This window comes from Pelophylax lessonae, assembly GCF_965119305.1.
Source record: "Pelophylax lessonae genome assembly, chromosome: 9".
Lineage (NCBI taxonomy): Eukaryota > Metazoa > Chordata > Amphibia > Anura > Ranidae > Pelophylax > Pelophylax lessonae.
In genome coordinates, this window is record NC_138776.1 from 260,368,820 (window position 1) to 260,394,243 (window position 25,424).

At 43.7% G+C, this 25,424-nt stretch overlaps 1 protein-coding gene across 1 annotated transcript in view; it reads left to right on the top strand.

The window, feature by feature from the left end:
* Positions 1–18,881, top strand: part of LOC309564416 (uncharacterized protein) — a gene marked incomplete at both ends in the record, with an annotated part of 32,167 nt that extends 13,286 nt beyond the window's left edge. Inside the window, 6 exons of the mRNA XM_082269046.1 lie at positions 8,919–9,003; positions 9,239–9,297; positions 9,840–9,981; positions 11,890–12,603; positions 12,823–13,107; positions 18,724–18,881. Coding sequence (XP_082125172.1) covers positions 8,919–9,003; positions 9,239–9,297; positions 9,840–9,981; positions 11,890–12,603; positions 12,823–13,107; positions 18,724–18,881 — 1,443 coding nt within the window. The remainder of the gene's footprint in view (positions 1–8,918; positions 9,004–9,238; positions 9,298–9,839; positions 9,982–11,889; positions 12,604–12,822; positions 13,108–18,723) is intronic.
* Positions 18,882–25,424: the final 6,543 nt, after the last annotated feature.

A 25,424-nucleotide genomic window follows, 5' to 3' on the forward strand; every position in this document is an offset into this window, starting at 1 on the left:
GCACCAGAGAGTTCACACGGGTGAGCGCCCTTATTCATGTTCAGAGTGCGGGAAATCTTTCACCAACAAAGAACAACTTATTCGGCACCAGAGAGTTCACACGGGTGAGCGCCCTTATTCATGTTCAGAGTGCGGGAAATCTTTCGCTCTGAAATATAATCTTAAAAGACACCAGAAACTCCACATGGGTGAGCGTCCCTATTCATGTTCAGAGTGCGGGAAATCTTTCACTCAGAAAAAAGACCTTGTGCAACACCAGTACCGTCACACAGGTGAGCGTCCCTATTCATGTTCGGAGTGCGGGAAATCTTTCACTCAGAAAGGAAACCTTGTGCATCACCAGAAAGGTCACACGGGTGAGCATCCCTATTCATGTTCAGAGTGCGGGAAATGTTTCAGTCAGAAATATAATCTTATAAGACACCAGAAACTCCACATGGGTGAGCGTCCCTATTCATGTTCAAAGTGTGGGAAATCTTTCTTTCAAAAAAAAAAAATCCTTGTGTAACACCAGAACCGTCACACAGGTGAGCGTCCCCATTCATGTTCAGAGTGCGGGAAATCTTTCATTCAGAAAAAAAATCCTTGTGCAACACCAGAAACGTCACACGGGTGAGCATCCCTATTTATGTTCAGAGTGCAGGAAATCTTTCACTCGGGAAAAAAAATCCTTGTGCAACACCAGAAACGTCACATGGGTGAGCGTCCCTATTTATGTTCAGAGTGCGGGAAATCTTTCACTTGGAAAAAAAATCCTTGTGCAACACCGGAAACGTCACACGGGTGAGCATCCCTATTTATGTTCAGAGTGTGGGAAATCTTTCCAAAAAAAAGATCATATTGTTAGACACCAGAGAATTCACACAGGTGAGCGCCCCCCTTTATGTTCAGAGTGGGGGAAATCTTTCACCAACAAAGGAGACCTTGTTAAACATCAAAGAATTCTTATTCATATTCAGATTGGGGGAAATCTTTTACACATAAGGAAAACCTTGATGAGCACCAGAGATTTCATACAGGTGAGCTTCCTTATTCATGTTCAGAGTGCGGGAAATCTTTCACTGATAAAGGACTCCTTGTTAAACATCAAAGAATTCACATAGGTGAGCGTTTTTTTTCATGTTCAGAGTGCGGGAAATGTTTCCCTTTTAAAATTACTCGTCTTGCTCATCAGAAAGTTCACACAGGTGAACGTGCTTATTCATGTTCAGAGTTCGGGAAAGCTTTCACTCATAAAGGAAACCTTGTTAGACAGCAAATAATTCACACAGGTGAGCATTCTTTTTCATGTTCATAGTGCGGGAAATGTTTCCCTTTAAAACTAAGAAAGGAAACCTTGTGCAACAGTAAAGAGTTCACATCGGTGAGCGTCCTTTTTCATGTTCAGAGTGCAGGAAATCTTTCACTAGCAAAGCCATCCTTGTGCAGCACCAGATAATTCATATGGGTGAGATTACTTAAAGGGATATTAAACTTTTATTGTTTTTTGTAATTAAAATAACAAAAATTTTATACTTGCCTGCTCTGTGTAATGGTTTTGCACAGAGCAGCCCGGATCCTCCTCCTCTTAGACCCCCCCCCCCGGGCACTCCTGGCCCTGAGCTTTTTATGGGGCACCCAAGCGGGCTCGTTCCCCAGCTGCGGCTCTGCGAGTCCATTGAGCCTTGACCTGCCCCCTCTCTCTTCTCATTAGCTTACTGGCTGTGATTGACAGCAGCCGATGGCTCCTGCTGCTGCTTCAGCCAATGAGGAGTAAGAGTCCCTGGAGAGCCGAGGCACTCGTGCACATCACTGGATGGAGATGGTGGAAAAAGAACTGCCAGAGAATGTAGTGTGGATAGTGGGGGTGACCTTTCATGGAATGGGTGGACAGTGGAGGGACAGCTGCTAAAGAATGTAGTGTGGATGGTGGGAGGAGAGCTGTCAGAGAATGTAGTGTGGATGGTGGGGGGAGAGCTGTCGGAGAATGTAGTGTGAATGGTGAGGGAGAGCTGTCGGAGAATGTAGTGTGAATGGTGGGGGAGAGCTGTCAGAGAATGTAGTGTGGATGGTGGAGGAGTGCTGTCGGAGAATGTAGTGTGGATGGTGGAGGAGTGCTGTCGGAGAATGTAGTGTGGATGGTGGAGAAGAGCTGTCGTAGAATGTAGTGTGGATGGTAGAGGAGAGCTGTCTGAAAACGTAGTGTGGATGGTGGAGGAGAGCTGTCTGAGAATGTAGTGTGGATGGTGGAGGAGAGATGTCGGAGAATGTAGTGTGGATGGTGGAGGAGAGATGTCGGAGAATGTAGTGTGGATGGTGGGAGAAGAGCTGTCGCAGAATGTAGTGTGGATGGTGGAGGAGAGCTGTCTGAAAATGTAGTGTGGCTGGTGGAGGAGAGATGTCGGAGAATGTAGTGTGGATGGTGGAGGAGAGATGTCGGAGAATGTAGTGTGGATGATGGAGGAGAGCTGTCGGAGAATGTAGTGTGGATGGTAGAGTAGAGCTGTTGGAGGATGTAGTGTGGATGGTGGGAGGAGAGCTGTCGGAGAATGTAGTGTGGATGGTAGAGTAGAGCTGTCTGAAAATGTAGTGTGGATGGTGGAGGAGAGATGTCGGAGAATGTAGTGTGGATGATGGAGGAGAGCTGTCGGAGAATGTAGTGTGGATGGTGGAGGAGAGATGTCGGATAATGTAGTGTGGATGGTGGTGGAGAGCTGTCGGAGAATGTAGTGTGGATGGTGGGGGAGAGCTGTCGGAGAATGTAGTGTGGATGGTGGAGGAGAGCTGTCGGAGAATGTAGTGGGGATGGTGGAGGAGAGCTGTCGGAAAATGTAGTGTGGATGGTGGAGGAGAGCTGTGGGAGAATGTAGTGTGGATGGTGGAGGAGCGACCGTTGTTATAGAGTAACCGGTAGATGTATATAGCCCAACCCCCAAATACTTTTGATGTTTATGATGCTGTGATCCATCAAAGTAGATCATTTTCTGATGGTGGCCAGTCTGTCATACCTCGTCATTGGAAGTCTTCTGGGATCCCATCCATTTTAGAATGGAGAGGGTAGCTTAGATGTTTTCATGAATTTGAAATCTCTACTAGCAGTTGAGCATGATAGACTGGATAATTATTCTAGTACATGGGGTATTTTCTGTAATTCACAGGAGTGTCCTGTTACTACATGTAAGAGTAAAAAGTACCGGGGATGGACAAAATTATGGAAACACCAGGAAAAAGAATGAAATCCTTACCTAATATGGTGTTAGACAACATTTGGTATCCAAGACGGCTTGACTTCTGAGAATTGACAAATATAAGCCTTGGATAGGGGATAATAGAATCTGATACCACTCTTCATGCAAAAATCCATCCAATTCCCTCAGAGATGCCGGAGATTGAAAACGAGCCTGAACCTTGTTCTCCAAAAATAACTTTGTGATATTTTTTCTGGTTTTTATTTACTGTATATATGCCATCGTTCTATATTTGTATTTGTTACTATATATTAAAGACCTAATACTGTATTATTGAAAGATTTAGATATGTTTTATTAAAATTTTGCTTGGAAAAAATAATAAAATCAGATTGAAACAAAAATGGGAACATATATTATGCACAAAATAGAGTAACTAGACCAGAATGATTTACAGTGATGTCTAATGTGTACATTTATCATGAAAAAAGGAGGAAAATGGGGGAATATAGGCTTGGATTGTATGGTAGGTCTCATCCCTAATAAATGAGAGAAGAAGGAAAAGAAGTTCCCCACAGGGTGGGACTATACCGACCTACAGGTACAAGTCAAATAGGTATAAAGTGAAAAAAATATATATAAAATTATTGTTTTTTATTAAATAATCATTAAAATATCAAAAGCATAATGGTGTGATGGCAAAATAACAAAGAAATTGGTATAAAATAGATTGTAGACACAACAAAATGGCAAAAGGCATATATAAAACATTCATGGCTTGATATGCGGTACATTGGCTCACAAGTGTGTGCATGCAATACAAGGCGAAACCCAACGCGTTTCGGAATGATATTGCTTCTTTAAGGGTATCAGATGTCTTGTAATCACATCACCAAAGCCAATGAAAAATCTAACAATCAAGATTTTAAAAGCAAAGGACCGAATAATTGGCAGCAGCAAAGAGAAGGTGAGCAAGGAAAGATGGTCCCAGGGCTCCCCCCGCAAAACAGTCTCCCCAACAAGATCCGAGACCCCAAAGCAAAGCCAGCATATGGGGGTACAACCAGATTGGATTAGAGACTCTATCTCAGCTACATGAAATGTCCAGATATGTGTCAGCAAACACACACTCCTGTCCGAGCCGTGTCCTGCAAACAAATGAGTATCCCATGTTGGGATTAGAAATCAGCTTCTTAGATAATCACTTTTTCCTCAGTATTTCTTCTTCTTTTTTGGCAAAGCTGCTTTTACTAAGAGAGAGCAAGTAAATTGCAGCTAAAAATAAGAAAACTGAAAAATTGTATCAAATATTTACCGTAATTTTCCTTTTCTGACGCCAAACCATGACAGCATTCTAGTGGTAGAGCTCCGGCCTCTTGACCACTCCCTCAGGACCAGTGAATTGCATAAAAAAAAGCATAGTTCTAGCCGCCCCCCCCCATTCTTTGTAACAAGCCACATACCGAAACGTACAAGGAGGGGCCCGTATGCTGCCATGGTTTGGTGTCAAGAAAGGAAAATTATGGTAAGAATTTGATACAATTTTCCCTTAGATGTACATCAAGAGTAAAGCCTCGTACACACGTTCAGATTATCGGACGAATTTTCGTCAATTTTTTGTTGCATGCTAGTCTCATATTTTGCATGCTAGTCTCATATTGATAGTGAAGAGGTTACTTTCATAGGAAAGTTCTCGTATGACAGAATTCAACTTCAGAAGTGATGTAATGTGTTTAATTGCTTTTTATGCAATTCTTTTGTTTCCGAGCATGCGTAGTCTTGCTCTAATAATTTTTTTACACAAAAACTGAACTCATTAAATGAAAATTAGACGTTGTGTTATTGTACGATAACAATTTTATAGCCTGCACATTCAGTTTTTGTCATATGTATGTAGCAGGATTCCCATCTGTTTTGCTGATGTTTTTTGTCTGCCATGGTTACCGCTAGCAACAACAGCACTTTTCAGCTTGTTCCCCAAGTGTGAGCACTGAGACATAAAGCAGTCCGGCATCTTTGGTTTTTGCATTTATTTTAGGAACTTGGATGGGAGAAGGGAATGAGTGGGATACCTCTCTGGCTCAACTATGCACATAAAATGGGACACTGAGAAAAATGCCTCCTGACGCTGGCTGAATGCCGGTCAACGCCTGTTGGCGCTTGGTATCACTGACTTGCTGTCTATGAACTTAGAACTGACTTCTGACACTTCCTTGTGACTCAAAAGTCCTTTGAACTGCTCCCTTTAGCCTTCACTGGCTGAGGTAGCCACTTGCACTCACTGCTGCAACTCTTAACTCTTCAGGGCCTAACCGCTGGCACCCTCTCTACTCTTCAGGGTCTATCTCTGGCACCCCTTTACTGACACTTCCGCTTCAGGCTAGCTAGCTTCTTGATCCCTCTGACCTTCCTGAGTGGTCCCCTCTCCTAGACAGACCCCAGTGGCAGTTTACAGTACTCACGACTCAGAATGCTTTCCTGGAAACTCCAGCCCCAACACCTCCGCTTGATCCTCAGCACACTGGATCCCTCTCTGCAGCTCAGCTCAGCCTTCTGTCCTCTTAGGCCAGCCGCCTAGGACACCTGTTCTCTGCTGACAGGAGAGACAGCCATCACCTTCCTTCTGCGACTCTGCTTCCCGCCAAAGACGCTGCGTTATGTGTCCCCCTCAGACTTATACCCTCCCCCAGAATGATTTGTGGCAGAATCTGCCCTCTCTGGGATAGATACAAGTCCTGGTGTGCTATTGGTCGGGTTTCCTCCATTGCCCAATGAGAGCCCTCCTTGGACACAGTAGGGAGACTCCCTAATCTCAACAGTCACACCTGAAACACATGACAGCCTAGCTGAACAATTGTACCCTGCTGATAAGCAAGACAGGGTCTCCCATATAGGTTACCTAGCACCTACGTAGGAGAGTGCTACATGTAAATTAATTATGGACTGTCGAAAGAACTATACTAATGATGTATTATAGGCAGATTGTTTTTCGGACTAAATTTTACTTCCGATTTTACTTCCGACAAGTAGATGGCTCTTGTCACCTTCTTACTGCTGTTCAGCAAAGTAGAAATCAGCCTATTATATAATCCCTTTTTTCTCAGGATTTCTTCTTCCTTTTTGGCAAAGCTGCTTTTCCTAAGAGAGAGCAAGCAGATAGCAGCTAAAGAATAAGAAAGTGTTTTCTAGTTTTTCCAAGATTGAGTCAAATCAGCACACTAGCTCCATAGTGCGGTCTACAGCACATGTGTTGACTACCTGCCTCACTGATGTTGTGCCTCTCCCTCACTTTCCTCCTTTCCACTATCTGGCAACCAAGTGCAGTAGCAGACCTCGTCATAATGCCCAGGGGCTGCTGTTAGAAATTACGGGGCCCCATAGAGCCTACCTGACAAGGCCCCCTTCCTCAGACCAAAAGTGACTAAGGACATAGATTTATCAGTCTCTTTCTCTGTATCCTCAATCGCACAGACGTAATTTGTCAGTATTGGTGGCGGGGATAGATATCTGCCAACTGCTACTGTTGGACTTCTGCACAAATCTAAACATGGACTGGTTTCGACCAGATACATCCTAAATATAGAGCCATTTATCCAACTGTCCACCCATAGCCTATGGTTCATAGTCCAGATACATCCTAAATATAGTGACATTATTCAAACTGTCAATTCAGGAACTTCTGGTTTATATACCAGATTCATCCTAAATATAGAGACATTTATGCAACTGTTAATCCCGAACCTTTAGTTTATAGTTTAGACACATTCTAAATATAGAGCCATTTATCCAACTGTCCTACCAGAGCCTCTGGTTTATAAAGCAGTCACATCCTAAATATAGAACTATTTATCCAACTGTCCATCCAGAGTTTGGTTATAGACCAGATACATCCTAAATATAGAACCATTTATCCAACTGTCCATCCAGATCTTCTGATTTTTAAACCAGATACATTGTGAATATTGAGCCATTTATCCAACTGCCCATCTGGAGTTGCTGGATTGAAGAACACATAATAAATATAGAGATGAAAATCTTTTCCTATTATATTGGGTAGAACACGGAGACAGGAGGAGTGTGATTGTACAGACACAGGAAGTGAAACCACAGCTGGAGAGGAAGTGATGTCAGGTGCACACCGGAAGTGATAGACAGGCAGGAAGTGATGTAATCAAGGAACAGGAAGCGATATAGTGGATCTAAAAAAGGACATCCTGGATGGGGTGAGTTGTGAGGAAGTACAGAGAAGACGTTTTTAGAACTGGCAGCAGAGGAGGGAATAACATAATATATTTAGAAGGACACAGGGATCTCTACAAGGATGTCATGATGGAGAATCAGCTGCCCTTCACATCACCGGGTAAGAGGAGACTTTATTGCAAAGGAGAGAGCAGTACGGAGGATCCACCTAGATCCCCCATCATCTGATAAACACATAGAAACAATGTATTCAGTCAGTGTGTGTGCTTCCTACAGATGGGTCCAGTAATGGGAACCCACAAGAGAGATGTCCCTGTCCTCTTTATTCCGGGGATTGCACACAGGAATGTCACACCATCCCCCACCATCATCAGGTAGGTGGGTGTAAAATGTTGCTGATATTAAAAAAATATCTGTAGCGTCTTTTCAGGCGTTGTGTTCAAATAGTTCTTTAGCCAGGCTTAAACAAAGTGTGATTTTATTCAAACACACTTGGTACATCAAGCATAAATACAATGTAAAAAGTAAGTACAGTTCAGTACATTGTAAGTGAATAAGTAAGAAAAATTAGTTGCCTGCTAGCTCTGCTTCCAAAGAGGACTGAGAAACAGCTGTTGTAGTTTGAGTGTGTAGGCCTAAAGAAAACAATGAAATGAGGTTTCAATATGTACGTGTTAAGTCTTCAGTGTGAAGGAGGTGTGTGGTTGTATGTGATGTCCTGCCATCTGTGCTCCAGGACACTGCTTTTATACTGTTTCAGACCATCAAGACTCGTAATGCAGTTATGACCTAATACAGTTTAAGCTAAATGTGTGATGCCCATATTAGTAATAATTCCTAATATGTATATGACCAAAACGCTGACTTAGACTGATACTACTTTGATTGACAGAAACATATAGTAGTATTCTCGAAATACACTGAAGTATATAATGACCTTTCCTGAATCAGAATAGATAACCTTTGTGACATATACATTCTTTTACAACTGTAACCAAACTTACAAAAGGATAATCAATTTCAATATTATGTATATATATATATATATATATATATATATATATATATACATATATACACACATATCACAACACACAATTCTTTACACTCTATTAAACAGTTAATTTACTTAAATAAGTAACTTAAATACTAACTCTATTATAGATAACCCATTATTCTTGACATAAAAGATATGTTCACGTGTCTAGTTAAGTATGTCTCAAATATCTCTGAAGCTATATCTGACAAGTTAGCCACTGACCTATTGACCTCTCAAGCAATGAATTCTGGTCAAAAGAAGGGAGACAACTGGACAAGAATGACATTCAAACTGCTATTTTGGTTTTGACCTTATGCCTAGGCTTCCCAGTAACAAGGGTAAAGAGAACCTGCATAATTACAAAATCCATGATCAAGCCGAATTAATAAAATAATTCTACAGTGGGACTGAGCAACTAGAACCCAAATACCTTGTAGAATTCTACGCTTCGAGATAACAGTCTTCTATTTTATCTCTTGTTTCCTTTTCCGTTCTCTCATATTTGGGGTTTAGGGTGAAGAACTGAAATACATCAAAGTTGAGGTTAAAGTGGAAAAAGAAGATATGTTTGGGGATCAGCAGTCTATGGAGGAGGGGGGTCCTCTGTATTCCCGGGATTCCACACAGGAAGATCACAACATCCCTCACCATCGTAGGGTAGGTGGGACTGAGAATTTAGAACTGAAATATAATTCTACACCTTGAGATAACATTATTCTATGTCATTTCTTGTTACCTTTTACAAATAAATTCTATCATATTTGGAGTTTAGGGTGAAGAACTGAAAGACATCAAAGTTGAGGTTAAAGTAGAAAAAGAAGAGATGTTTGGAGATCCTCTGTTTTCCCGGGATTCCACACAGGATGATCACACCATTCCCCATCATCATCAGGTAGATGGGACTGAGCAATTACAACTCAAAAATATTCTAAGCTATGAGATTATATTTTTCTATGAAATCTCTTGCTCAATTTATTTAATTTTCTTTCATCTTTGGGGTTTAGGGTGAGAGATTTCCCCCTCCTCTGTGTTCCTGGGATTCCATACCAAAAAATCACACCATCCCTCACCATGATAAGGTAAGTAGGACTGAGCATCTTGACCTAAATATGTATTCTAATCCATGAGATAATGTTATTCTATGTAGTCTCTTGTTTTACTTTGATATCTGAAGTGCAGACTTTTTTATCCACACCCCCCTCATCCCCGTTTCTAGCTCCTTTGAGCGCCCTACATTTTTCATCCCCCATTTTTATTTTTTAAGATACATTCCTTTGCTCTGTGGGTTTTAAGCTCAGTCACATGTCATCACGAGTCCTCTTCCTCCTTGTGTTCTTCCAACCGAGGGTGCATACTGAATGACGTGTCATTTGTTTCTTTTTATATCTGCCTTGAGTTGACTTTAGTAGATGTTTTCCATTATTTTTGGTGTAGGGTGAAGAACAGATTGATATAAAAACTGAGGTTAAAGAAGAAGAAGTAGAGAAGTATGTGGGGGGTGATCAGCCATCCACGGAGGAGGTTGGGATGATTATGAAAAGTGAACAGGAAGACATTTCTCCGCTTATCAACACAAGTAAGTAGCAGACACTATGAAAGAAACCGATCACAGACTCATTTTACTTCTGAGTATAAGGATTGTAGTTTTAAGAAAAAATGTTAGATAATTATTAGATCTTCACATCATCCTGTAGGCATGTTCTAAAAGGTTAACTATGTGTTTGAATACTAAAAAGTGCTTTATAGTGTATTGGGAAAAACTGGGGAACAGAATTTACAATTTTATTAAGTCTTGAAGTCATGGATTGAATCGTGATACGAAGGAGCAGCCAGTTCTGGGCAGAGAGAATGGTGGTGGCGGATGACAGAGGTTTTCTAAATAAGGTTACCTTGGCACGTGGCTGGGCCCCTACATTGGGGCCCACTTTAAAATAGAACCCTCATAGGGACTGTGCCTGGAGCCATGGTGTGCAAGGCCGTGCAAAGTAAGTGTGATGCTTCCCATCGTTGACATGTAGTGGCTTGTGATACATGCTAAACTTGCCATCTCCATCCTTTGGGTACTTTCAGAACCTGTAAGCGTGTATGACCTCATTGGTGGTGCACTGGAGTTGGCACATCTGGAGTATTGATCTGCTCATATAATTTTTTACTATACACATGCTTCTTGTATTGTATGCTTCACATGATTGCATATTTTCCATCAAATTCATTACCTTGTATTCTGGTAGGCAAAGTGCAATCTCTCTACCACCTTTTCTATTTATTTAATTTTCATGGAGTGTGGAGCTTTACAATAGTTAATGTCCATGAATAGTTTATACAGAGTTGTCACAAATACTGGTCCATCTCCATTCCTCAATATAACGTCATATTTCTAACAAATGTGGTGGTGATACTTTACACCAGTGGTCCTCAACCCTGGCCCTCAGGGCCCACTAACAGGCCAGGTTTGCAAGATAACTGAAATACATCCCAGGTGATATAATTTGCTGCTCAGTGATTGCAGTACTCTAGTCAGCATCTCCCCAAGGTAATACTTCAAATCTGGCCTGTTAGTTGGCCTTGAGAACCGGAGTTGAGGACCACTGCTTTACACCATATGAAAGGTCCATCTCCATTCCTCAAAATAACGTCATGTTCCCAACAAATGAGGAGGAGATACTGTACACCATATGAAAGGTCCATCTCCATTCCTCAATATAACGTCATGTTCCCAACAAATGAGGAGGAGATACTGTACACCATATGAAAGGTCCATCTCCATTCCTCAATATAACGTCATGTTCCCAACAAATGAGGAGGAGATACTGTACACCATATGAAAGGTCCATCTCCATTCCTCAAAATAACGTCATGTTCCCAACAAATGAGGAGATACTGTACACCATATGAAAGGTCCATCTCCATTCCTCAATATAACGTCATGTTCCCAACAAATGAGGAGGAGATACTGTACACCATATGAAAGGTCCATCTCCATTCCTCAATATAATGTCATGTTCCCAACAAATGAGGAGGAGATACTGTACACTATATGAAAGGTCTATCTCCATTCCTCAATATAATATCATGTTCCTAGTAAATGATGTGACATCTCCATTTCTCAATATAATATCATGTTCCTAGCATATGATGTGACATCTCCATTTCTCCGCATAGTCCTCACTGATAAAAAAAAAACACATTTTACGTAGTGTTTTGTTGTTTTGGGTGTTTTATAGCCTTTCATATTATTTTTTTTTAGTAATAAACCACTAACGCATTTTGGCTAATGAAGCCTTAGTCAGCTATTTATTATTAAAGAATTTGCAGATCATATATGGACTCGGTGTGAACACTTTTCTGATTGATTTTGGAGGGAGAACAGGAGGGAGAACAGGAGCCCAACTGTGAGATCGGAATTTCCACTGACGGGGAGGAGGGGCTAAAACTCCAGTTATTTGTGACCAACTGACATTTTTTATACATTTCTTTCCAACAGATGGATGTGATGTCGGGAATTCCTCGGAGAGACCTCTTCTATTATCTGCTGATTGTAAGTCAGAAGATAATGTCATCACACAGGATCCTCCAGGAGGAAATCCAAATACACAAAATATCCATCACAGACCTTCCTCTCCGGAGACATCAATGGATCCCTCTGATCAGGGGGAATCTTCTCACCAATCACATACTATGATTGTAAATATCCATTTAGGATCTCACACTGCAGATAGATCAACAGATCCTTCTAATCCCAAGGAATCTTTCTTACCCCATGATGGAGTTTCCCGAGATGAGGATTTATTCTCATGTTCATGGTGCAAGAAAGGTTTTTTTTATATAAGAGACCTTGCTAAACATCAGAAAATCCACATGGATGAGCGCCCCTATTCATGTTCAGAGTGCGGGAAAACTTTCACCAAAAAAGGTCAACTTATTCGGCACCAGAGAGTTCACACGGGTGAGCGCCCTTATTCATGTTCAGAGTGCGGGAATTTTTTCACTCAGAAATCTAATCTTAAAAGGCACCAGAAACACCACACGGGTGAGCGTCCCTATTCATGTTCAGAGTGCGGGAACTCTTTCACTCATAAAGGACACCTTGTTAAACATCAGCAAATTCACACAGGAGTGCGTCCTTATTCATGCTCAGAGTGCGGGAAATCTTTCACTGAAAAAGGACACTTTGAGCAACACCAGAGACTTCACACAGGTGAGCGCCCTTATTCATGTTCAGAGTGCGGGAAATCTTTCACTAAGAAAAGAAACCTTGTGCAACATCAAATATTTCACACGGGTGAGCGTCCCTACTCATGTTCAGAGTGCGGGAAGTCTTTCATTCTTAAAGGAGACCTTGTTAAACATCTTAGAATTCACACAGGTGAACGTCCTTATTTTTGTTCGGAGTGCGGGAAATCTTTCAGTCAAAAAGGACGCCTTGTGGAACATCAGAGAATTCACACAGGTGAACATCCTTTTTTTTGTTCGGAGTGCGGTAAATCTTTCATTAAGAAAGGAAACCTTGTGCGACATCAGAGAATTCACACTGATGAACATCCTTATTTTTGTTCGGAGTGCGGCAAATCTTTCAATAGGAAAGGAAACCTTGTGCAACATCAGAGAATTCATACGGGTGAGCTTCCTTATTTTTGTTCGGAGTGCGGGAAATCTTTCAATAGGAAAGAAAGCCTTGTGCAACATCAGAGAATTCATACAGGTGAGCTTCCTTAAAGCGGAGTTCCACCCATTTTCACAAGTTCCTCTGATCTCCATGCCCAAATCTCCTAAATAGATATTCTTTTTTTTTTTTTTCTCAACACCTTTTTAAATATATTCAGGCGGCACTTCCGGTCCCGGCCGCCAAGGCGACTCGTCATTGGGCGATTTCCATGGACTCCTGGGATATCGGCATCATCTATTCCAGGAGTCTTCTAAATCCTGTGAAATCTTGCAGTTTTTTGAGACAGGAAGTGACTCAATGGGGAGGTTTTAGGCAACATTTTGGAAGAATTGCTATGGCAACCTGTAATCCACTGACTGTGCCACGCAGCGCCATTACTATGCAGGCGTGATATCGGAAGGTGCATGCTGGGTAGCCAGCTGCACCTAATCCAGGAAATACACGGGAGTGGGCTTCAGATTCCCACAACCTCAACTGCCTGCTTCCGAGATCAAGTATTTAATGAGGGACGGTCAGCAACTGCCTATATCCGTGTTTCTCAAACTTTTTTGTCTTGCGGCGCACCAAAAAGATTTTTGCGGCACACCCGAAAAGATTTTGTTTTGTGGCGAATAACTTTTTTATTTGAATGCTGAGGGCCTCTCTCCTTGCTAGATGCCAGGCGGCAGGCGATCCTAGCAACCAGTGCGACGGGCCGCAGTAGAGGCCAGCGGAGGATCGGCCTGCCGCCCAAGACTCAGGGCTAATAATGTAAAAAAGGAGCACTACGGGACCCAGTGCTTTTTGGGGTCCCACTCGGGGCTATAGCCCGGGTCAGCCCCCCTCCCCCTCCCGAGGTCACTGACTACGAGAGCCCCCCTTCCCGACACCACTAAATTCCCACGGCACACCTGTAATTTTTCTTCGGCACATAGTTTGAGAAACACTGGCCTATATCTATGTCTAGGGCCTGTATTATACTTCTCCTTAAGCCTGCTATTGAACCAAATTCTTACAGACCAATATCACTCCTCCAATCTGATATTAACTACTCAACGACCGCCCGTCGCAGTTTTAATGTGGCAGGCAGCCCCCTCCTGCGCGAACCGACATAACTGTACATTAGCACTGGTAGCATATTCAGGTAGCACTGGTTTACATATTATTTTAGCGCGGGTTTTAAATTTAATATTTTTATAACTGTACATTGTTCGCCCGCCTGAAGCTAGGGGGCAAGTGCGTCCCACCGCCGGCGCTCCCCCCCCACTCGGCAGTGGGGACTCCGATGCATGGGGCAGGCGGCCCGAATGCCGCCTGACTCCCGCAATCGTTCCCCACTGAGAGAGAAGGACGGTCAGTGTCAGGTCACCTGTGGCCAGGTGACAACTGCACCCTGTTGGAGGCAGGGGTGCAGCGCAAGGTAGTGAACCCGATAGCAGACTGCTGCAGATGGACCGGAACGTGAACCCAAGATTCCCCAGGGCGCGAAGTCTAAGACTCAGCAGGTGTTCACCAGAGCCTCTAGTGGTGAGGATGGACTTGGCTGCAGCTGGGCCCAGGTCGCGGCCCCTGGGGTCCCCCGGGTCACGCTCTGAAGGGAAGCAGCCTCTCAGGACACACGGAATGGTGATGGGTAAGCCGAGGTCTGGGTAACAGGCAGACGAGGGTAACCAAGGGACAGGCCAAAGGTCAGGGTAACAGGCAAACAGGAATAGTCAGAGACAAGCCAAAGTCGGTACACAGAAAGGTAGATGAAGCACACGGCAGACAGGAAACAAGAAACAAACACTGTTGAACAGCAAAGCAGACCTGCAGTGCACTGGTTAATATAGACTTCCTGTGATGACCTGGGGTGGGACAGGAACAGGAAGGAGAGATGATAAAAAGGAACCAGAAGTGAAGTCTGGCCTCTAATACAGACACGAAGGAACAGGTAAGCTGCCAAACACTATTGCAAGTCCATGACAGTCAGCTATTGTAAACACAGCTGACCGTTCTTCTCTCAGGAGTGATCACAGAGCACCTGTGATCCTTCTATGTGGGATCACAGGTCTCTATGGTCATTCCATAAGCCCCACCCCCATACAGTTAGAAACACGCCCCTAGGTACACATTTAACCCCTTGATCACCCACTGTGTTAACCCCTTCCCTGCCAGTGTCATTATTACATGAAACCGATTACTTCACACCTTGCAAAGGTAACGATGGCTCAGTAGCACTTTTTGGCTCTGAGGAGGAGGGTCCTCCCTCGAAACGCGTCAGTCTAGCCAGACATTTCCGGACACCAGCACGTCATCCAGCACAGGAGTGCCCTCGATACTTTGGAGATGACCGGTCCCATTGTGTTACATGTGTGCAATCATCATTTGTTTGTGAGTGCAATTTATGTTGCTTTTGGATTTTAATAAACTTTTTTAGTGGTAATGTACGAGGTCGGTGCGCCCCTTTCTTGTTTTGCTTATTTATCAGCATGCAGACTTCCGCTGAGAATGAGGGCGCTAGAGTGTTGCTGTCACTGGATGCCACTAAAGCCTTTACATTTCAATAGCATTGCGTAGATAAACCCAAGTTATAAAGCTGCTGGCAAATACAATATAGATAAGATTGTAAACAGCATATAGAAACAGAAAATTTTAGTTTGTGTATTTTGCAGTCCTGTGCCCATCGCTCTGTGTATTATGTAGTCCTGTACCCAGCGGTCTGCGTATTATTCAATCCTGTACCCAGCTCTCTGTGCATTATGCAGTCCTGTACCCAGCACTCTGTGTATTATGCAGTCCTGTGCCCAGCGCTGTGTGTATTATGTAGTCCTGTACCCAGCGCTCTGCGTATTATTCAGTCCTGTACCCAGCGCTCTGTGTATTATGCAGTCCTGTGCCCAGCGCTCTGTATATTATGCAGTCCTGTGCCCAGCGCTCTGTATATTAGGCAGTCCTGTACCCATCGCTCTGTGTATTAGGCAGTCCTGTACCCAGCGCTCTGTGTATTATGCAGTCCTGTACCCAGCACTCTGTATATTTTTCAGTCCTGTTCCCAGTGCTCTGTGTATTATACAGTCCTGTACCCAGCGCTCTATATTATACAGTCATGTGCCATTTGCCAATAAAGAAAAAATATATGTCCCCGGATTTCAATTTTTTTTTTTTTTTACTTTTAAACAATTTCAACAATAACATTTACAATTATTTGTCACTTCTGACTCATTGCTTGGTACATGTAACAACAGTTAGAAAAATGAAGACAATTATGAAAATTACAGGAGTACAAGGGAGCAGTTAAATGAGAAAAAAATACAATTAAAAAAAAAAAAATATATATATATATATAAATATATAAAAGTAATTAAATTAATTCAACAATTTCAACAATAAGATTTACAATTATTTGTTATTTCTGACTAATCTAGTCACCTTAATATAAACAGGAAGTGTATTATATGACCAGGAAGTGATATTCAGACAGGAAGTGAGATAACATATCACCAGGAAGTGATGTACAGACAGGAAGTGAGGTAACATATGACCAGTGTTCCGTTGTAATAAAAGTGAATTAAAAAAAAGAAAAAAGAAAACCATACCTCGTTAGAATTCCATACCCTCGTCACTTCCTGTCAGAAACAGCTGAGCAGCGTAGCAGTGCGCATGCTCAGAGCCCTGGATACATCATTGAACAGCAGAGAAGTTGACAAGTGCGCATGCTCGGAGGGTATGAAATTATCACGGTAGTGTGTGTAATGTTATACTTGCGGAGGTTACATTAAAACAGTTCGGCTGCAACATGGGTCATCTCCGCTCCTATCCCTGTCACTTCCCTGATGTCGGCTACTAAATATAAAAGCGGCGGCGGGTGTATGAAATGTAAATGAGGGAGATGTCGGCTCTGTGATCCGCTTTTATATTTATTAGCCGAGATCAGGGAAGTGAGAGAGATAGGAGCGGAGATGACCCATGTTGCAGCCGAACTGTTTTAAAGTAACCACGGCAAGTGTAACGTTACACACACTATTGTGATAGATCCATACCCTCTGTAGGTGCACCGGAAGTGACGAGGGTATGGTTTTCTCACGGAACACCGTGAAAAAAACATACCCATAAAAATTCCATACCCTCGTCACTTCCGGTGCACCTACGCCAGTGAACAGCTGAGGAGCTTACTAGTGCGCATGCTCGGAGGGTATGGAATGTTCACAGGAGTGTGTTATAAAGCATCAGCTGTTGCGGCGGTTACATTAAAACATCTCCGCTGCAACATGAATCATCTCCGCTCCTACCCCTGTCACTTCCCTGATCTTGGCTACTAAATGTAAAAGCAGATCACGGAGCCGAGATCTCCGTGATTTTCATTTCATTGGCCCGCCGCCGCTTTTACATTTACTAGCCGAGATCAGGGAAGTGACAGGAGTAGGAGCGCAGATGATTCATGTTGCAGCCGAGCTATTTTAATGTAACAGCTGAGGCGGTGTAACGTTAAACACACTACCATGCAAATTCCATACCCTCCGAGCATGCGCACTGCTACACTGCTCAGCTGTTCCATTACGTTTCTGACAGGAAGTGACGTGGGTATGGAATTTTTACGAGGTATGGTTTTCTCACATTACGAAAATGGAAAATTGTATCATACTTACCGTAATTTTTCTTTCCTGGTGCCTATCCATGGCAGCATACCAATGATAGAGCTCTGCCTCTACTCCGTCTTCAGGACTAGTGAATAGCATAAAAGAAAGACCCCCCCCTATTCCCAGCATTCTCCTGTAATATAGAATACAGAGGGAGGGAGCGTATGCTGCCATGGATAGGCACCATGAAAGGAAAATTACGGTAAGTATGATACAATTTTCCATTTTCCTGGTGCCTCCATGGCAGCATACCAATGATAAATAACTAGTCGGTTGTGAGTGACCCAGGGTCGATACGGTAGTGTCTGAAGAACGTGTGTTGAGAAGACTACAAGGCGGCCCTGCAAACTGTCTCCAAAGACACATTAGCCCTTACCGCCCAAGAAGTTGAAACTGCCCTGGTAGAATGAGCCCTCATTCGAGAAGGAGGATCCAAGCCCTTGATTTTGTAGGCCTTATGGATTAACTTGATTATCCAAGATGACAGAGTCCTGCTGGTAGCTTCCTTGCCTCTGTTCTAACCGTAGGGAACGATGAACAACCTTTCTGAAGATCTGAAAGATTCTGTTGCTCCTAAGTAGGCCTGAATAACTCTGGAGATGTCCAGGTTATGATGAGTGTTTGACTTTGGATCCAACAGAACTGGTAGTGCCCATGGTTCGAGAAGATGGCTTGAGGATGATACCTTAGGGATGAAGCCTCGTAATGGACGAAGCTCAACTATATCAGGGAAAAAGGTGATATGCTCTTCGCCTATCCCTAAGGCATGCAGTTCGGAAACTAGTTTTCCAGAGGTGATGGCTACAAGAAATACTGTTTGTAGAGACACATTCCACAAGGTTGCTTAGACCTAACCCCAAATCCAATCCTGATTGAAGAAAGGATAGTAAATTGGAGGATGAGGGACTGATCGGGTTGAAATCTTGTTCTGTGGCAAATGCCAGAAATGTATTCCAAATCCTGGAATAGATTGAATTTGTAGAGGGTTTTTTAGCCTTCAAGAGCGTGGAAATGACTCCGGGAGTACATCCTAAAGATTGAAACCTCCTTTCAGCCTCCACACACGAAGGTCCAGCCTCTGCGGATCTGGGTGGCATAGACCCCTCTGAGAGAGCAGATCTGGAAAAGGAGGAATCTAACAGGAGGTCCCAGACTGAGTCGTACTGCCAGAGGGAACCAGGGTCTCTTCGGCCAGAACGGAAGAACTGCTAAGATCTGAACTGGTTCTCTGAGGAGTCTCCTGAGGAATTTTAGAATTAACAGACGTGGAGGAAAGCCATAAGCCATGGAAAAGTTCCAAGGGCACGTCAGGGCATCTACCGCCTCCGCCTGAGGGTGGGGGAGATGAGAGAAGAACCTGGGAAGTCTTGAGTTCTCCGGGGTAGCGAACATATCCAGCTGTGGGGGAAACCAGAGGTTGGAGATCTGCAGAAAAATGTGTGGGTGGAGACACCATTCATTGTTGTCCAGAAAATTCCTGGACAGGGAGTCTGCTATGGTGTTGAGCTTGCCTGGAAGGTAGACCGCTCTCAGATCTATCAGGTTCCTCTCCGCCCAGAGCATTATGGGTTCGACCTCCAACAGGAGGGATCTGCTGCATGTTCCCCCCTGTTTCTGTAGGTAAGATACTGCTGCTTTGTTGTCCATCCTGAGAAGAACTCTGTGTCCTTGGAGGAGTGGTGTTAAGGATGTTAGGGCTAAGAAGGCCGCTCTCAACTCCAGCACATTGGATACTATTCCCCTGGTTGAACAGGACCATCTTCCTTGAAGATTTGTATCTCCGCAATGGGCGCCCCAACCGTATCCGCTCGCGTCTGACGTAACAATGGTCCATGAAAACGAACCCAGATAGTGAGGTTTCTCGAGGTTCTTCCTCTTTGTCCACCAGTGTAAGCTCCTGCGCATTACTGAGGTTATTTTGATCCTCTGGCAAAGATGTTCCTTCTTCCACTGCGCTAGGAAGCCTGTTTGGAAGAAACATAGATGCCAATGGGCCCATGGCACCATGGGGATGCAGGATGACATCGTACCCACTAGGCTCAGGCACTGATGGCCGTCAGATGAGTACTCGCGATGACCTTGAACATTCTCTGGATGACAAGGTCTCTCTTCTTGGGGGGTAAGGATACCGTCCCCTGACGAGTATTGAAGAATGCCCCTAGATAAACCATCTGTTGTGTTGGTGAAAGATGACTCTTCTTCAGATTTACCAGCCATCCGAAATCTTCTAGGGACTGAAGAAGAATCTCCCTGTGGGACATGAGCTGTACTGGATTGTCTGCAAGGAGAAGGATGTCGTCCAAATAATGGAACACTCTTAAACCCCTCTCCTGGAGGGGAGTGAGAACAGCTATCATAACCTTGGTAAATACCCGAGGTGAGGTACAGAGGCCGAACGGAAGGGCCTTGAATTGTAAATGTATTCCCCCTACTGTAAACCTCAGAAACTTCTGGAAGGATGGGAGGATGGGAATGTGTAGATAGGCATCCTTGAGTTCAAGTGATATCCTCCAGTCTCCTGGCTGGATTACCTGGATGATTGTATTTAATGATTCCATCTTGAAACTTTTGAGTGTTATATAACGATTAAGCTTCTTGAGATCTATCACAGGTCTCCATCCTCCTGTCTTTTTTCTGACCAGAAAGAGCGGGGAATAGAAGCCTGTATAGTGTTCTGCCGATGGGACTGGAATAACTGCTCCTTGGAGCTGAAGTTCTGACAGAAATTGTAGTAGTGCCAAAGCTTTTTCCCGAGAAGCTGGGATTCTTGTTTTCTGAAAGACTTGAGGTGGTAAATGGGAGAACTCCCAATGATGTCCTAACTTGATCATGGACAAGACCCAAGGGTCCTGGCAGCGGGCAGCCCAAACCGGGTAGAAAAGTTGCAGTCTTGCTCCGACTGGGAGGGACTGCAGACCCCTGGCGTCAAAAAGACTTTGTGGAGTCTTGGGGAGCAGTAAGGGTCTTGTTTCTGGGTGCCCCTAGAAAGGAGGCCTGCATGCCCCTCCAGGGTCTTCTGTTCTCCCCTTGTTGTCTTGGCTGCCTGGAGTCTCTGTATCTTGATGGGCGAAACCTTGAAGAAACCACTCTCGATCTTTTGGGTTTCCTTTCCTGGGGGGAGTAAACCGGACTTCCCTCCTGAGACTCAGGAGATGGCTTCATCCAATCTCTTCCCAAAGAGAGCCTTTCCATCAAAAGGGATCCTACACCAATTCTGTTTGGACGATAGATCAGTCGTCCAAGACTTTAACCAAAGGGCCCTCTTTGCCATCACTGCATGAAGCATTGACCTTGCTGAACAGCGAATTATATAGATCGCGGCCTCACCGACAAAGTCCGCTGATATCTTGAGATCTTCAAGCGCCTTGATGATAGCTTTTCGAGGAACATCCTGGCGCAAGGCTGTCTTAACATTATCTGTCCAGACTCTGATGGCGTTAGACACCGATGTGAGTGCAATGGCCGGCTTACAGGCAGCGCCTGAGGCCAAGTAGCTTCTCTTTAGATCAAAATCGATCCTGCGGTCTAGAGGATCCCTAAAGGAAGTCGAATCCTCCATGGGAAGAGTCACATTCTTGGCAAGGCGTGCCACTGCTGCATCAACTACCGGCATAGTTTTTTTTTTTTTTATGTAATCTTTATTTAAGAAAATAAAAGGCATGTAACAACAAAACAGAGTATCACAGGAAATAAAGAGGGGGAACAGCAAAAATTCCCGGCAGTCAACCGTACTGCAGGAGCCGGAGGGGGAAGGAGAAACAACAAGGCACTAATAAACATCACAAAAAATTAAGCATGTGAAAGGGCCATAGTGTGCAAATCGAGGTGGGACCAGCGCTGCACTTGCGGGCTTCCCCAACTGCAGCCACCCCCACCCCACCATAAGTCAAAACATGAAGCTAGACAGTACTATACCGGCATAGAGTTTAAGGATTGTGCATCCGATTCGGCCAGTGGGTAAAGCTTATTGAGGCGGCCCAGAGAAAACTTTTTATCGATTTTCTTCCATTCTTCCTCTAGGATCTCTCTGATTTCCCCCGGGAAAAAAACCTGCTTCCTTTTAAGGAAGGGGAAGTAAGTTTTGGATTTTGCCGGAAGATCCTCTGTGTCTTCCCAGGCAATGGCTGTCTTCACTGCCTGGATGAATGGCTGCACCAAGGTATAACTGAAGCCTGATGGATCTGCTTGGTCTGAGGACTCCTCTGAGAGTGAATCCGCTGAATCGTCTCTGGCCGGTGGATCTGAGGACGGCCGAGAGGTGTTGAGGCCTGAAGGACCTGGTGCATCAGGATCTGTGCCTTGCGCTAATGCCCTAGGAGGGGCTGTCTGCGCGGGAACCAGGGTTGTCAGCTCTGCGAGGGAGTCCTTCATAGTTTGTTTGAGCAGATCTACCACTTGGATATTTTCTGCTTCCTGGTTGGAGGCATACTCGCGGAAGCAGTCTCTGCAAACCAGCTTGCGTGGCAAGGGTATTGCTCCACGGGCCCAAAATTTCTTGGGGGAGCGAGGAGGTGCAGAGGGCGAGTGACGTTGCCTTGATCTTGATCTCTCTGAAGATCTATGGCAGGATCTGCGATCCGGGCTGTCATCTTCGCAGTGTCCTGAATATCTTCCTGATCTTCTAGAATGAGTAGGGCTGAAACAAAGTACCCTTGTCAGCCAATTATGCACTCTTTTTTGGTACCTAAACATACTCACGATAAGGTGGTCCTATACCTATTGTGAAGATCTTGTCCATGGGATGAGTGGCTCATTGCAGGGCGTTACGGGAGGACTGACTAAAAAGAAAAGTAGAATAGATCAAAAGGATGCCAAGACGATGAGAACAAAAGGTGATTAGAAATAGAGTGGGCATAGGGGTCTTCAATGAAGGGGCCAGGAAAACGGAAGAAAAAAAACGCAAAGAAAAAGCGATACCCCTTTTTGTTTTTTTTTGTAAAACACTCTTTCCCTCTTTATATATATATATATATATATATATATATATATATATATATATATACATACATACATGTAAACACATATATACTATCATACGCACAGTTCCCCTCTTTTTTTTTTTTTTTTAACAATTTTAAGACAAAAAAAACATTTTTCTTTTTACCATATAAATAAAGTTTTTATTTTTTTTATTTTTTTTAATCTCCTATATTGCCCTGCAGAGAGCAATATCTTACCTAGGGCTTTGTGCATAGGATAAGGCAGGAACCATCAGCCTGGATAACTACCAGGCTAATGATTTCTTTAATACTAACAGGAGGAGGGAGGGAACTCAAAATCCCTCCTCCTCCATTAATTGGAACGTTAAGGGAAACTGTGGGCAAAAGCCCTACCTGTTTCCCTTAGCCAAGATGGCCGCCCGCGCCTCAGCCGTACTGCGCATGCGCACACGTCCTAGCCACCCGACCGCCGGAATCCCCGCCTCCCCATGCTGGAACGCCAGTGAATGGGATAAGGAGGGGAGGAGCGGAGCGGCCGAAGGCTGCACAGCACCACAGAGCCACATTAGAACGCCGCACGCCAGTGAGGCGGGAGCCCGGAGCGGAACAATCGGGCCCAAACAAGCCGACCAACAGCTATTAAAAGACGGTAAACAATACACAAGGGGTTTTTTATGTGAACCAAATAGAAGAGGGGATATGAGAGAGCAAATATGAGAAGGGGAGAGCAAAGACCTGACCTATTTGTGAAGAGGGACAGGAAAGGGGAAAGAAAAAAAATAAAAGAGAAAAGGAACTACTTTAAGGTAGTGGGTCCTCCTGCAAAACCCTGCAGTCAAAGCATCATAAATCTGTTCCATTGCAGGCAGAATGCGTTCCTATGAGGAAACTGCGCCTTACCCCAAGATCCACAGAAGGGGTTCCCAGTCTTAACAGTGCTTTGAGCGACCCAAGAAGCAGGGACTGCGCACGGGAGAGGCTTAACTCGGCGGAAGCTGCCAGATGGTCAGCAGATAAGGACTTGCTGCTACTCTTCACCAGTCAAGAAGGTATGAGGAAAAAAAGGAGAATGCTGGGAATAGGGGCGTCTTTCTTTTATGCTATTCACTAGTCCTGAAGACGGAGTAGAGGCGGAGCTCTATCATTGGTATGCTGCCATGGAGGCACCAGGAAAGGAAAATTACGGTAAGTATGATACAATTTTCCATTTTCGTAATGTGAGAAAACCAGTGATATACAGGCAGGAAGTGAGGCACCATATGACCAGGAAGTGATATACAGACAGGAAGTGAGGTAACATCTGACCAGGAAGTGATATACAGACAGGAAGTGAGGTAACATATGACCAGGAAGTGATATACAGACAGGAAGTGAGGTAACATATGACCAGGAAGTGATATAAGGGTCTTTAAAGGAAGTTCCGGGTCAGTGGTGAGTCATGTGGAAGTAGAGAGGACACATTGCTGGAAGTGGCTGCAGAGGAGGTAAAAAGATATTATTTTATCCAAATTTGCCATTTATTTTTAAATGTATTAGTAGATTAATTTTTGTATGCTAAAAGCATTTGGTACTGTGCTTGTATATTCAGTCTGGTAATTACGTTGGACTGGTTGGGAGATTCGGTAGATTTCCGCATACTAGCAATAGTAAGTCTTGCAGCTATTAGAATGTGTGCTATTATAGTTCTATAACATATTGGGTATAAATCTAGGTCTATTCCCAATAGTGAGTCGGCGCTGGTGGGAAACAATCTCAGAAGGGGCTCCTTCTGAGATTGTTTCCCACCAGCGCCGACTCACTTTTGCGATTTGATATTGATTGGTATTTAGTGAATTTACCAGGGCTGGCTGCAGGTGGGATAGGATTTTATCTTAATCTCATTATCATCATCAGCTGCAATACATTCTAGGAATTCCTCCTATTTGAATACCCAAGTGACAGCGCACATATCACCCCCCCCCCCCCCCCCCAATTTTTACTATTCCCAATAGTGCCATAGCAGGTGTCAGTTCTGTCAGGTTACCTGTTATTTCTGCTTACCTAAAGAAATGTGATATCTAAATCTCCGTTATAGTTACGATCAATTGGTTACAATGTCCCATCCCTAATAAAACCTTAGTACACGGTAACCAAATCCGCTTACAGATAGTTCCCATTAGGGGTAGGCGGATTGGGCATGCTGTGTTTTTTTTTTTTTTTTTTTATGTATATATTTTAATTGTATTTTTTTTCTCATTTAACTGTTACCTGGTACTCTTGTAATTTTTATAATTTTCTTAATTTTCCTAACTGTTGTTACATGTACCAAGCAATGAGTCAGAAATAACAAATCATTGTAAATGTTATTGTTGAAATTGTTAAATTAAAATTCCAATTAAAAATTTAAAATTGAAAAAAAAAAAAAGATATTAGTTTATATTTACACCCAGTAGAAGCTGCAGGGGAGAGGAGGGACTGTAGATAATGGCTGCACCATGGGAGCCTACAGGTGATGTCATGGCTCCCGCTCTCTCTATACCTTTGTTGCTGACCCCAAAGCTGGCTGAAAATAGGTAACTATATATATATATATATATATATATCTTATTTTTCACAGGTTAGGCTTTAGCTGGGATTCTACTTTAAACCTCACCCTGAAGATCGTCTACCTGCTGATTGGGGAGTTAAGGAGGATCACATGAAAATAGTGTTGTTTCAATGCAGAGTTTTCCTCCGGTGAAACCTGGTGACGATATAACCATCACAGTGCCTGCATCCCATTCACTGAAACCCAAGAAGATTCTAGAAGTCACCAAGAAGATCGTTGATCTGCTAA